Source organism: Macaca thibetana, chromosome 2 (genome assembly GCF_024542745.1).
Source record: "Macaca thibetana thibetana isolate TM-01 chromosome 2, ASM2454274v1, whole genome shotgun sequence".
NCBI lineage: Eukaryota > Metazoa > Chordata > Mammalia > Primates > Cercopithecidae > Macaca > Macaca thibetana.
In genome coordinates, this window is record NC_065579.1 from 33,125,456 (window position 1) to 33,137,933 (window position 12,478).

The following is a 12,478-nucleotide window of genomic DNA, read 5'->3' on the forward strand; positions in this document are numbered from 1 at the left end:
AGCTGGGTGTGCATGAATGGTGCATTTGCAGCCTAAGGCCCTTATCAACTGGGGACTATGGTTCCTAAAGCTGTGCCTTCTCCCTCTACTGGAGCTCCATATTCTGGCCAGCTTTTGTTGCATGGATCCTGAGTGAGGGATGCTTAACCAGGGAAACTGGAAGGTAGGCATTAGGGAGAAGGGAAACAGTGTAGAGGACAGAGGGGAGATGACCTGACCTTTATTTCTTACCATATTTCAGGACATTTTGCTCCTTTGACTGCAAAAGGAGAGAAAGAGAAATTAAACTTGGTGGTTTCAGAATGCTATAGTTTACCATTACTTTTTTTTTTTTTTTGAGACGGAGTGTCGCTCTGTCGCCCAGCCCAGGCTGGAGTGCAGTGGCGCCATCTCGGCTCACTGCAAGCTCCGCCTCCCGGGTTCACGCCATTCTCCTGCCTCAGCCTCCTGAGTAGCTGGGACTACAGGCACCCACAACTGCGCCCGGCTAATTTTTTGTATTTTTAGTAGAGACGGGGTTTCACCGTGGTCTCGATCTCCTGACCTTGTGATCCGCCCGCCTCGGCCTCCCAAAGTGCTGGGATTACAGGCGTGAGCCACCGCGCCCGGCTTTACCATTACTTTTAATGGTAAAAACTGCAATTACTTTTGCAACATTTGTGACATGCTTGATTTAGGATTTAGCAGTCTAAGCCTCCAATAAACTGTTTACATACTTACTTCTAATCTCATGGATTCAAGAATTACACCAAGGCCTTTGCTGTGTGGTTATAACTCGCTAAATAATTTCTTTTCCTTTTAGTGTCTGAACTTCTTAGAGGGTTGCAGGCTTTATCATGTGCCTTTATGTTTTGCTAAATTAAGCTTTTTCTCCCTACTTCACCAAGTCACTTTAACACCTCATGCCATAGGTTATAAAATAGATTGCCCCATAAAACAATACAGTTTCTCATTCAGAATGGTGAGATTTGTCTTCACAGATATTTTTAACCAAAGGAATGCAATCAAAAGAAGGGATGTGATTATTCATTAGTCTATTATTACCCTCTTATTTTGTCTCCTGGCAGTGGCTAGGGAGCTTTAGCCCCCATCTCTATGTGGCTGATCTACATGTGCTGAACATCCCCACAGGAAATAGCAAGGCTAGCTGATTGTTGCCTAGCCCTCGGCATGTGTGCCTTCTCTTCAGATGTGCAGTTTGGCTGTTGGTCCACCCTGAAGTGGGCTTGGGGTGCCCTTCCCTCAGATGTGATACTAACTTTGAATTCCCAATCAGCCTCTGAGAGTTTGAGCATTTGAAAGTGTGAGAAAGGATGAGTTGGTTCACTTGGTAGCTATTCAAACTTGGAGTTTCTTTGGGCCCCAAGTCTAGTTTGGGGTATGTCTCCTCCAGAATGGCCAATTAATTCCTTAAAGTATCACTCATACATGCCACTCTGTGCCTCAGGTCCTTCCATCATAGAATCACAGGATCAGATAATTTTAGAGTTAGGAGGAGCCTTAGAGATATGATTCAACTCTCTCCAAAGGGATCCCTACTATTATATCTTAGAGTCTGTATATTCTAAATATTTTTTCATTTTTTCTTTGGTATGGGAAACTTTGAATTTTGGAAAAGTTGGAAATTTAGCACTGCCTGCTGACTTCCTGCACGAAATCCAAACTTCAAGATGTTACAAAAGAGACAGGGAGGCTGAGCCATCAAAGGACCAAGAGTCATAGAAAATTAACAATTAATAAGCAGTGGCTTCCCCTGAATAATTACAGGACTGGAAGAGGGGATTGGGAGTGGTAAAGCCTAGATTATAACACTGGACATTTTCTTTTCTGAGAGGCTGCCCTCTTCTATCTCCATCTTATCTGCAGGAATACAAACTTCCACTTTGTTCCTGGGCATATATTACTTGCCAAGGGAATTAAAAATAAGCTCATGAAAAAAATGAAAAAAAATATGAAAAAAATTTATTTCAGAAGCATGAACAATAAAAAAGACAGACTAATCAGAATAACTTATACCAAAACAGTGTAAATAATGGAAAAGACAAATAGGAATGTGAAGTGAAAATAGTGAGACATACTATGTTGGGGCAGGTAAGGGAATATTATTTGGTACCCAAAGGATGGCAATTTGGCAGTATCCAAAGAAACTTAAAGTAAATATACTTTTGACTCAGCAATTCCACATCTACAAAATTAAGCTATTGACACTATTTTGGAGCTAAGACATGCAAAGTGGGAATTTGAGCTGAAGAAAGAACGAGAGCAGAGCTAAGCCAAGGGATGTGTGCACGAATGGTCACCTGGGATATGTCCTCTGGGCTCCAGTGTTCATAAGTAAAACTCTGCTGAGCTTTACTGGGTTGAGACCAGCTTAATCTTACTCTCTAAACATACCACCAACCTAAAGAAGGATGTATACACAGCTCTGAACATTTATTGGCTTTGGAATTCACGTGGCTGTACAGAAAGGTCTCCTCTTTATCTTTGAATTCTTATGATCTATATTTAAAGAACATCAGAGAAAATATGAAATAAGATCTCAAAATTCTATTCTCCATAGAAAACCCATATTAATGGATTGTAAGACAATATTAAGATGCTAAAACTCCATAAATTTATCTACCTGTTCAATGAAAACCCTATCAAAATCCAGATGCCTTTTTTTTTTCTTTTTTTCAGAAACTGACAAGGTGATTCTAAAACACATATAGAAATGCACAGGGCTCAGAATAGCCAAAACAACCTTGAGAAAGAACAAAGTGGAAGGACTCACACTTTCCAACTTCAAATCTTTCTTAAAAGTAGCATAATCAAGACTATGTGGTACTGGCATAAGGATAGAAATATAGATAAATAGAATACAATTGAGAGTCTAAAAATAAACTCATCCACTCATAGTAAATTTGATTTTGATGAGGGTGTGAAGACAATTCAATGGTGAAAGAAAAGTATTTTCAACAAATGGTACTAGGACAACTGTAATTGTATATCCACATACAAAAGAGTGAAATTGTATCCCTACCTCACACCACACACGGAAACAACTTAAAATGGGTTAAAGAACTAAATGCAAGGCTAAACTATGAAATGTTTAGAAGAAAATATACAAGTAACCCTTAGTGACTGTAGGCATTGGTGTTTTAGATACAACACTAAAAGCATTAGGAACAAAATAAAACAAAAAACCCCAGATAAATTGGACTTTATCAAATTTAAAATCACTTGTGCCTCAAAGGACACATTTAAAAAGTGAAAATACAACCCACAGAATGGCAGGAGTATACTAGCAAGTCATATATCTGTGAAGCATCTAGTATTCTAGCATCTAGAATATATAAAGAATTTTTATATTACAACAATAAAAGACAAATAACCCAAGTAAAAATGGGTAAAGCATTTAAATAGATGTTTCACCCAGTAAGAGATACTAGTGGCCATTAAGTACCTGAAAAGATAGCATCATTCTTCATTAGGGCAATGCAAATGAAAACCATTTATACCCACTAGAATGGCTATAATAACAAAATGGAAAATAAGTGTTGATGGCGATGTGGAGAAGTTGGAACCTTTATACATTGCTGCTGAAAGTGTAAAATAGTACAACCACTTTGGAAAACAATTTTACAGTTTCTCAAAATGTTAAACATAGTGTTATGATAAGACCAAATATTTCACTCCTAGGTACCTACTCCAGATAAATGAAAATGTATATTCACATGAACATGTACATAAGTGTTCATAGCAGTATTATTTATAATAGACCAAAGTAGAAACAACCCAAATGTTCATCAACTGACAATTAATGTTTTAAATGTTATACATCCATACAATGGAATATTACTCAGCCATAAAAAAGAATTAAGAATTAAGTACTGATACATACTCATACTAAATGAAAGAAGTCAAACATAAAGGCCACATATTATGTGATTCTGTTTATATGAAATGTCCAGAATAGGCAAATCCATAGAGAAAGAAAGATCAGTGCCAGCACCTATAGAAGGGTGGCACGGGGGAGGGAGTGGGGAATGACTGCTATGGGTTTGGGGTTTCTTTTTGGGGTGATAAAAATGTTGTTTCCTCTGAACTGGGGGCTTAATCTAAATTATTTATAGGGTCTTGTCCACATCCAGCTTCCAATGATTCTATCAATCTTCCTTAATGAGTAACAATTTCAAAAGAGCTCTAAAAATTAGCCCTTATACCTTTGGTATCTGTTTTAAGGCAGATCTATTTTTTGAGTATTGGCCATTTTAATATATTTCTATTCTTATAAAGAACAAACTCTGATTTGGTTAAATTCCTGAGATTTTAATTTCCCAGGAAGCGTTCTGATTGATTGTGAACTATGTGGAAAAACCAAACCTAAGGTACTTTGTGAAATTGGGCATAACTGTAAGTGAGGAAGCAGTATTCACAAGGACTCAGTGAAGGAAGAGACATGTGTAGCTGTTGGCTTTTTAAGCCAAATTATGAACATATATGATAGTGGCATAACAGTAAAGGGTAGAGAATAGTGACTATGTAAATTTTGTGAGGACACTAATTTTGTATAAAGCTTATGACATAGTGGTTAAGAGGTTGGGTGATGCAATTGCTTTGTCTGGGTTAGTACTGTGGATTGATCTACCTCTTACCAAGACATTTGGTGCTTCCGTTTCCTTATCTGTCACGTAAGTGTAGTAATTGTACCTCCCTATAAGATTGTTGTGAGAATTAAATTAGATGACACTTGTCAAGCAAGAGAAAGGTGTTTGAGCCTTAGCCAGGGCTCACCAAACATTAGCATTAATATTTTCAACAGATACTCCAAATGCTTGATGAATTTTATAAACACACTTGGCACTGCTTGACAAATACTTGTTTACAGTGTACCATGCTCTAATACAACTATCTTCACAGTTATTTAATGGTAAAAAATAAAAATTTTCATATTGTAAATAATTCTTTTTTGCAGAACAAAAGTAAAAATCTTCACTAACAAAATGAAGATCCTACTAATTATATTTGTCCTAATCATTTGGACTGAAACATTGGCAGACCAGAGCCCAGGTACCAGTATATTTTATGTTTATTATTATTTAGGAAATATTTTTATATCTCAGTAAACTTTAATAAACAGAGGGAAATAATTCATTTACTAAAAATCAAAGTATGCAGCATTTAGTAATTGTTATACAATATCAAACAAACTTAACTTGTCAAAGACGGCACAAAGCCATGAGAAAAAATCATGAGTTATGTTGCACCTGGCTAGAAAAATTCAGTTATCCATTGATTTGCTTCAGTCTCAATATTACATGTCTCCATGGATTGAGTCAGTCCATTTGTTTATAGATCCATTTGAATCTTGATCTTATAAATGAAAGAAAAGGAACCCCACACAGAAACAAATTCTAAGTATTTCATGACTAAACCATTGCCTTCCTTTCCTTTTACAAGCATGAAATATATATTTACACACAAACACACACACATAGTCATACATCACTTAACAGTGGGTGTACTTTCTGAGAAATGCATCATTAGGCCATTTTGTCATTGTGTAAACATCATAGAGTATACTTATACCTAGATGGTGTAGCCTACTACACACCTAGGGTATATGATACAGCCTATTGCTCCTAGGCTGCAAACCTATACTGCATGTTATTATGCTGAATATTGTAGGCAAGTATAATACAATGGTAAGAATTTATATATCTAAACACATCTAAACACAGGAAAGGCAATACCTTGCACTGCCACATTATGACAGCTATGATGTTATTAGGTGATAAGAATTTTTCAGTTCTATTATAATCGTTATTTTTTTTTTTTTTTTGAAACAGAGTCTCACTCTGTCACTCAAGCTAGAGTGGAGTGGTGCAGTCTCGGCTCACTGCAACCTCCGCTCCCTCGGCTCAAGCAATCCTTCTGCCTCAGCCTCCCAAATAGCTGGGACTACATATGCATGCCACCACACCTGGCTAATTTTTATATTTTTTGTAGAGACAGGGTTTCATCATCTTGCCCAGGCTGGTCTCAATTTCCTGGGCTCAAGTGATCCTACCACCTTGGTCTTACAGTGTGAGCCCAGCCAGTTTAATTATAACCTTATGAGGACACTATAATATATGCAGTCTGTTGTTGACTGAAATGTCATTATGTCATTGTGAAGCACACGACTGTGGTGTGTGTGTGTGCGTGTGTGTGTGCACGTGTGTCTGTATAGGAAAAGAGAGAATGCATGAAAGGCAGGTTTTTCTACTCTATTGTAATTACTAAAAACATCATTCAAAGAAGTATTTTTTACTGTGCATTGTCACGGTGTTACTCTAAGATTTCCTGATGAATTTCTGAGTTACCTTGAAAGAGAGAGCCAGTTGTTAGACATTTACTAGCACATTACTAATTTCAAGAGCAGCATGGCTGACCATGACTGCTAAGGTAGGTACTATTGGCACTCCCTTGCCAGACTTTTCTTGTCTGGCTGGTGCACCCACCTCCCAGCTACTGTGAATACTGCTGGCAACAGCTCATGACTGTACCCCATTTTCTCAGGGGAACTGTTCTCAGCTTTCCCACTTAACCAAAAGGTTCTGCCTGCAACCCTCTGCTCCTCTCCAACTTCTGGGGATGGTCTGCAGCCAATGACTGACTAATAGGGTAGCACAAAAAACTGGCCCTCTTGCCTCAAAGAGGGACAGCTCTGCTGTAATTTAGGCTCCAGAGCCCCTTGCAGAGCAGGCCAAAGCTAGACCTTACCTGATGACATGCCCTTCTCTGCTTGTTCCCTGTCTTGTCCTGTTTCTCTTACATTGCATGCCCTCAATCAAGCACTTTCATCTGAAATCCTGGTCTTAGACTCTGTTCTGCCACCTGAGACAATTGCTTACTCTATAATGTTTCCAAAAATTGCTGTAGTCCTCAGACCGCTTTGGCCCATTTTTACACTGCTATGAAGAAATACCCGAGACTGGGTAATTTACAAAGGAAAGAGATTTAATTGACTCACAGTTCCTCATGGCTGGGGAGGCCCCAGGAAAATTATAATCATGGCAGAAGTGGAAGCAAACATGTCCTTCTTCACATGGTAGCAGGAGAGAGAAGTGCCAAGCAAAAGGGGAAAAGCCCCTTATAAAACCATCAGATCTCATGAGAACTCACTCACCATCACGAGAACAGCATGGGGGTAAGCACCACCATGATTCAATTACTTCCTACTGGGTCCCTCCCATGACATGTGGGGATTATGGGAGCTATAATTCAAGATGAGATTTGGGTAGGGACACAGCCAAACCAGTCCAGTCAGGGACTTTCTGGGTTGGTACAATATCAGAGTTTGGGGTTCCAGAACTAAAAAAGGAAAGAAGTTTATTGTCTCTTGTATATCTGTTGGCTAACTTTACTAAAGCCCTTTTGTTTGACATTTTAGCAAAGGCAATTATAGTTTCTTCTGTTTGACCTCCAAAAGATACTTTTCTTGGGATTCTGATGTATACTTAACACTAGGGTGTAGTCTTAAGTAAGTATTGTGATGTAAAATATAAAGGCTGAATGATAACTTTGTTTTTGCTTGTTGTTATTTTGTTTTGATAGGGCCAGGCCCTGAGTATGCAGATGTTGTGTTTCTGGTGGACAGCTCCGATCACCTGGGACCTAAGTCGTTCCCATTTGTCAAAACATTCATCAGCAAAATGATCAACAGTCTCCCCATAGAGACCAACAAATACCGTGTAGCCCTGGCCCAGTACAGCGATGAGTTTCACAGTGAATTCCATCTGAACACCTTTAAAGGCAGGAGCCCCATGCTGAACCACCTCAAGATGAACTTTCAGTTCATTGGCGGGTCCCTGCAGATAGGAAAGGCTCTTCAGGAGGCTCACAGGACCTATTTCTCTGTACCCACAAATGGGAGAGACAGGAAACAATTTCCCCCAATTTTGGTGGTCCTGGCTTCGGCTGAGTCTGAGGATGAAGTGGAAGAGGCTTCAAAAGCCCTGCAGAAAGACGGGGTGAAAATTATCTCCGTGGGGGTGCAGAAAGCTTCTGAGGAAAATCTGAAGGCCATGGCCACGTCTCATTTCCATTTCAACTTTCGGACAATCAGAGACCTCAGCACATTTTCCCAAAGCATGACACAGATCATCAAGGATGTAACCAAGTACAAGGAGGGAGCCATCGATGCTGATACACAAGGTAAGGAAGCCCTTGGTTGAAGAGGTGCCTGATCCCCAGGTGGGTCTACATTTGTCCACCCTCACCTCTTGCAACTCATGTTAGGTTTTCATAATTAGCCGTGTTGAAGTATTGGAAACTTCTACACATCATACTTGCTCACTTCTGCCTTTGCTTGTGAATTTTTTTCTGACAAGAGCTCGATCTTATTGCACTCCTTTGTTTTCTTATAGCTTGAATAACTCCTATAATCATGTAAATCTCATCCCTATATCCTTTTCCTCTTGGACTCTTTCCTTTCTAATTTCTTTTTGAGTTTCAGTTCCTTGCACACAGCTTATGACAGCAGCACTTTCCGTTTAACTATCCATTTCTGTGTTTGTCCTCCTTTCCTTCCCCACCACCACCGAGCAAGAAACAGGTAGCACATGAGGGCAGGACTGACAACTTATCTCTCTATTCTTTGTGCCAAGCACAGTGCCTGACAATGAGCTGGTGTCCTGTTTCTTAATGAATTAATACATGAGGATCTTATAGATAAAGAAATAGGATCATTGTCTATTATCTTTCCTTCACAGTCTTGTTACAGTATGAGGCTCACAATAAATATTCAATAAATGCTTGTGAACTGATATATAGTGATACTCAGTGAGAAGAATGATAACCTTAGAATAAGACACTATTAGTACATATTCATATTTTGTGTTCAACCAGGAAGAAGAGGGGATGCCCTCAGTGGTGCAGTAATGCAGTGCAGTGGACTGCATTCTGCTGTGTTGAGCCCTGTGTCTGCTGTGTTGTCTCATCCTGGACTTTTAGAGTTTAGGACCAAAGACTTTGGAGTCAGGAAGGTCTGAGTTCAAACCCTGGCTTGGCCACTTAGGACATTGAGTCCCTTACTTAACCCTGAGCATCAGTTTCCTTACCTGTAAAGTGAGGATAATAGTGTCTACCACATAATATGAGTGAGGTGGCTTGTATGGCATTTGGCACACTGTTTACTGTTATTAATAGTAACAACTATTTGCAAATCAATACTGACCTGAGAAGGTCATTCTTGGAATTTGTTTAGCTAACTGTGGGGGATTCAGAGTAGATTGGTAGATTTATGAGAATTATTTTTAATTCCATAAATATTTTTGAGCTCTCACCAGGCACCAGGTACTGGAGGGACAGTGATAAGTAAGACACGCTATCTGCCTTCTCAGAACTCACAGATGGGTAGTTCTTGGCAAGGTTGAGCTTATCTCTTGGCTAGCTTTCCACACCTGCAGTTCATCCACCTGTGCTTGGAGTCTATGTTTTATGTGAATTTGGCATACTTTCCCCTAGATTCCAAATTTGTATAACCAACTGCTTACCTGGCATCTCCTCTTCAATACTCAGTAGTTTCTCGAACTTACCATGTCTGAAACAGAACACAAATCCCCCCTGTAACTTTTTTTTCTCACTATCTTCCCTGTCTTGAAAAAAGACACCACCACCATTCACTCAGTCGTTCAGGCCAAAAACCCAGGAGTTTTCACCACTTCCTCTTTTGTTGTCAATACTCACATCCAATTTATCCAGCTTTCTGTTCTACCTCTAAGTCACGTATCAAAACTATCCTTGTCATTCCATCTTAGCAGCTGTAATACTTGCCCAGGAATCCTTATCTCTTTCCTGGACTAGGACCATTGTTTCTTAATTATTATCCCTGAATTCATTATTTCCTCTCAGCAACTGGAGTGATATTTAAAATATTTAAATAAGATCATGTGACTCCCAGAATATCTGGGCCCTGCTTCCCTCTGGCCTTATCCGTCAGTGTTTCCCCTCACTCATGGACTCCAGCTACTCTGGACTTCTTGCTTGTTCCCACCTCTTGCTGCTCTATCTGCCAGAATTCCTCTTCCTTCAGAACTCCACGTGGCTGAATTCCTCTCTCCAGTCATTTCTCAACCCATATGTGATCCTCTCAGAGAGGCCTTCCCTGATTTCTTCATGTCTCAGGTAAGTTAACACTCCCTTAGCGACAGTGTAGTCAGTCAAGTCACCTGTTTTATTTCCTTGGTAGCACTTATTACTATGTGAAATAATACAATCTAGTTATCTGCCCTCCCCAGAGAATGTGAACTTCCCGTGGTCAGAGATATTTCTGCTAACTCATCGCTGCATCCCAGTTCTTGAGAGTGGTGGTGGCAGTGGGAAAGGTAGCGGTGATGGTGGACATGGTGATTCCTTCAATTCACTAGTAGTGAAGGTAGTGGCGGCAATGGTGGTGGTGGTGGTGGTGGTGGAGGTGGAAGTGATGGCAGTGGTGGTGGTGATCATACCAGTGGTGATGGTGGTCATGGAGATAATAGTGGTGGTGGTCATGGGATGTGGTAGGGAAATTGGTCAGAAGCATTCTTCAGACAGAGGGAACAGCACATGGAAAGCTTTTGAAGTCAACGACCTTGTAAGTCTTATTTAGAATTTTGATCTTTTGTTCACTAAAAGAAAACAATGCTGTCTACATCCATCATGACTACCTCTATCCTAGCTAATGTGCTTAACAATGTAAAAAGTACCTTTCTCTCTCTGGGCCAGTGGTATATACAACATAATCCTCACACTTTTTCTCTCTCTATAGTTCCCTTCCCCATATCCTGTCAGAAAGACTCACTTGCTGACCTCGTGTTCCTGGTGGATGAGTCACTTGGGACCAGAGGAAATTTAAGGCATCTTCAGACCTTCCTGGAGAACATTACCAGCTCCATGGATGTGAAGGAAAATTGCATGCGACTTGGACTGATAAGTTACAGCAGTAGTGCCAAGACTATTTCTTTTCTTAAATCAAGCACAACCCAATCTGAATTTAAGCAGCAAATCAAGAATCTTTCCATCCAAGTTGGGAAATCCAATACAGGGGCTGCCATTGAGCACATGAGAAGAGATGGCTTCTCAGAGTCATATGGCAGCAGAAGAGCACAGGGAGTGCCTCAGATTGCAGTCCTGGTCACCCACAGACCATCAGATGATAAGGTGCATGATGCTGCACTGAACCTTCGGCTGGAAGATGTTACAATGTTTGCCTTGAGCATCCAAGGGGCTAACAATACCCAGTTAGAAGAAATAGTGTCTTACCCTCCAGAACAGACAATTTCCATGCTGAAGTCCTATGCAGACTTAGAAACTTATAGTACAAAGTTCCTGAAAAAACTCCAGAATGAAATATGGTCCCAAATTTCTACTTATGCTGAACAAAGGAATCTTGATAAAACTGGTATGTTTTTAAAAATACTTTTCTAATTATAAAAGTAATATAAGTGGTTACCTAGGACTGAGCGGGTGGGGGGAGGGCAGTAAGGATCAACTGTAATTGGATAAAGGAACTTTCAGGAGTTGTGGGAATGTTCTAAAGCTGGATTATGGTGATGCCCATACAACTTCAAGCATTTATCAAAATCATCGAACAATACACTTACAAGAGATCAATTTTATAACATGTAAATCATACCTCAATAAAATGTAAAATATATATGTTAATTATAAAATACCATAATAGTATGGCTTGACATACAGAAGAAAATAGAATCACCTGTAATTCTATCTTCAGATAAAACCGTTAATACTTTTCATGTTGTCTTTAGTCTCTTCCATCCCTCTCTCTTTCTCTCCCTCCCTTCTCCCATCCCTCCACCCCTCTCTACCTCTCTGTCTTCCTTTCATTCATGCACACACAGACAAACACAGAGTTTTAAAAAATGATATCACATTGTATATATCAGTGCTGTCCAACAGACCTTTCTGTGATGCTGGAAATGTTCTTTATCTGCGCTGTCCACTAGGTCAGCCACCAGCCACATGTGGCTACTGAGCGCTTGAAATGTGACTAGTGTGATGGAGGAACTGAATTTTAAATGTCATGTAGTTTTAATTCATTTTAACTTTTAATAGCCAGGTGTGTCTTGAAAGGTCCTTACAATCCCGTGTTTGTTGGATTCCTAGGTATATTTATTCTCATTGAAGCAATTAGTGTATAAGAATGCTTGTGATTTTTGCACATTAATTTTGTATCCTGAGACTTTGCTGAAGTTGGGAGATTTTGGGCTGAGACAATGGGGTTTTCTAAATATACAATCATGTCATCTGCAAACAGGGACAATTTGACTTCTTCTTTTCCTAACTGAATACCCTTGATTTCTTTCTCTTGCCTGATTGCTCTAGCCAGAACTTCCAACACTATGTTGAATGTCATACTGAACAGTATAGGCATAGAGAGTTGGGTAACTTTTATTAGTTACAACTATATTTGGGTGTAACCACAGAAGAAACCAAAATTACAGTGATTGAA

General features: G+C 39.6%; 2 protein-coding genes across 2 annotated transcripts in view; one reads left to right on the forward strand and one right to left on the reverse strand.

The window, feature by feature from the left end:
- Positions 1 to 12,478, reverse strand: part of LOC126947030 (60S ribosomal protein L7a-like) — a 428,366-nt gene that overhangs the window by 229,946 nt on the left and 185,942 nt on the right. The window lies entirely within an intron of this gene.
- Positions 1 to 12,478, forward strand: part of COL6A5 (collagen type VI alpha 5 chain) — a 125,737-nt gene that overhangs the window by 16,777 nt on the left and 96,482 nt on the right. The window contains exons 2-4 of the mRNA XM_050777722.1: positions 4,958 to 5,052; positions 7,582 to 8,181; positions 10,775 to 11,407. Coding sequence (XP_050633679.1) covers positions 4,986 to 5,052; positions 7,582 to 8,181; positions 10,775 to 11,407 — 1,300 coding nt within the window. The 5' untranslated portion in view covers positions 4,958 to 4,985. The remainder of the gene's footprint in view (positions 1 to 4,957; positions 5,053 to 7,581; positions 8,182 to 10,774; positions 11,408 to 12,478) is intronic.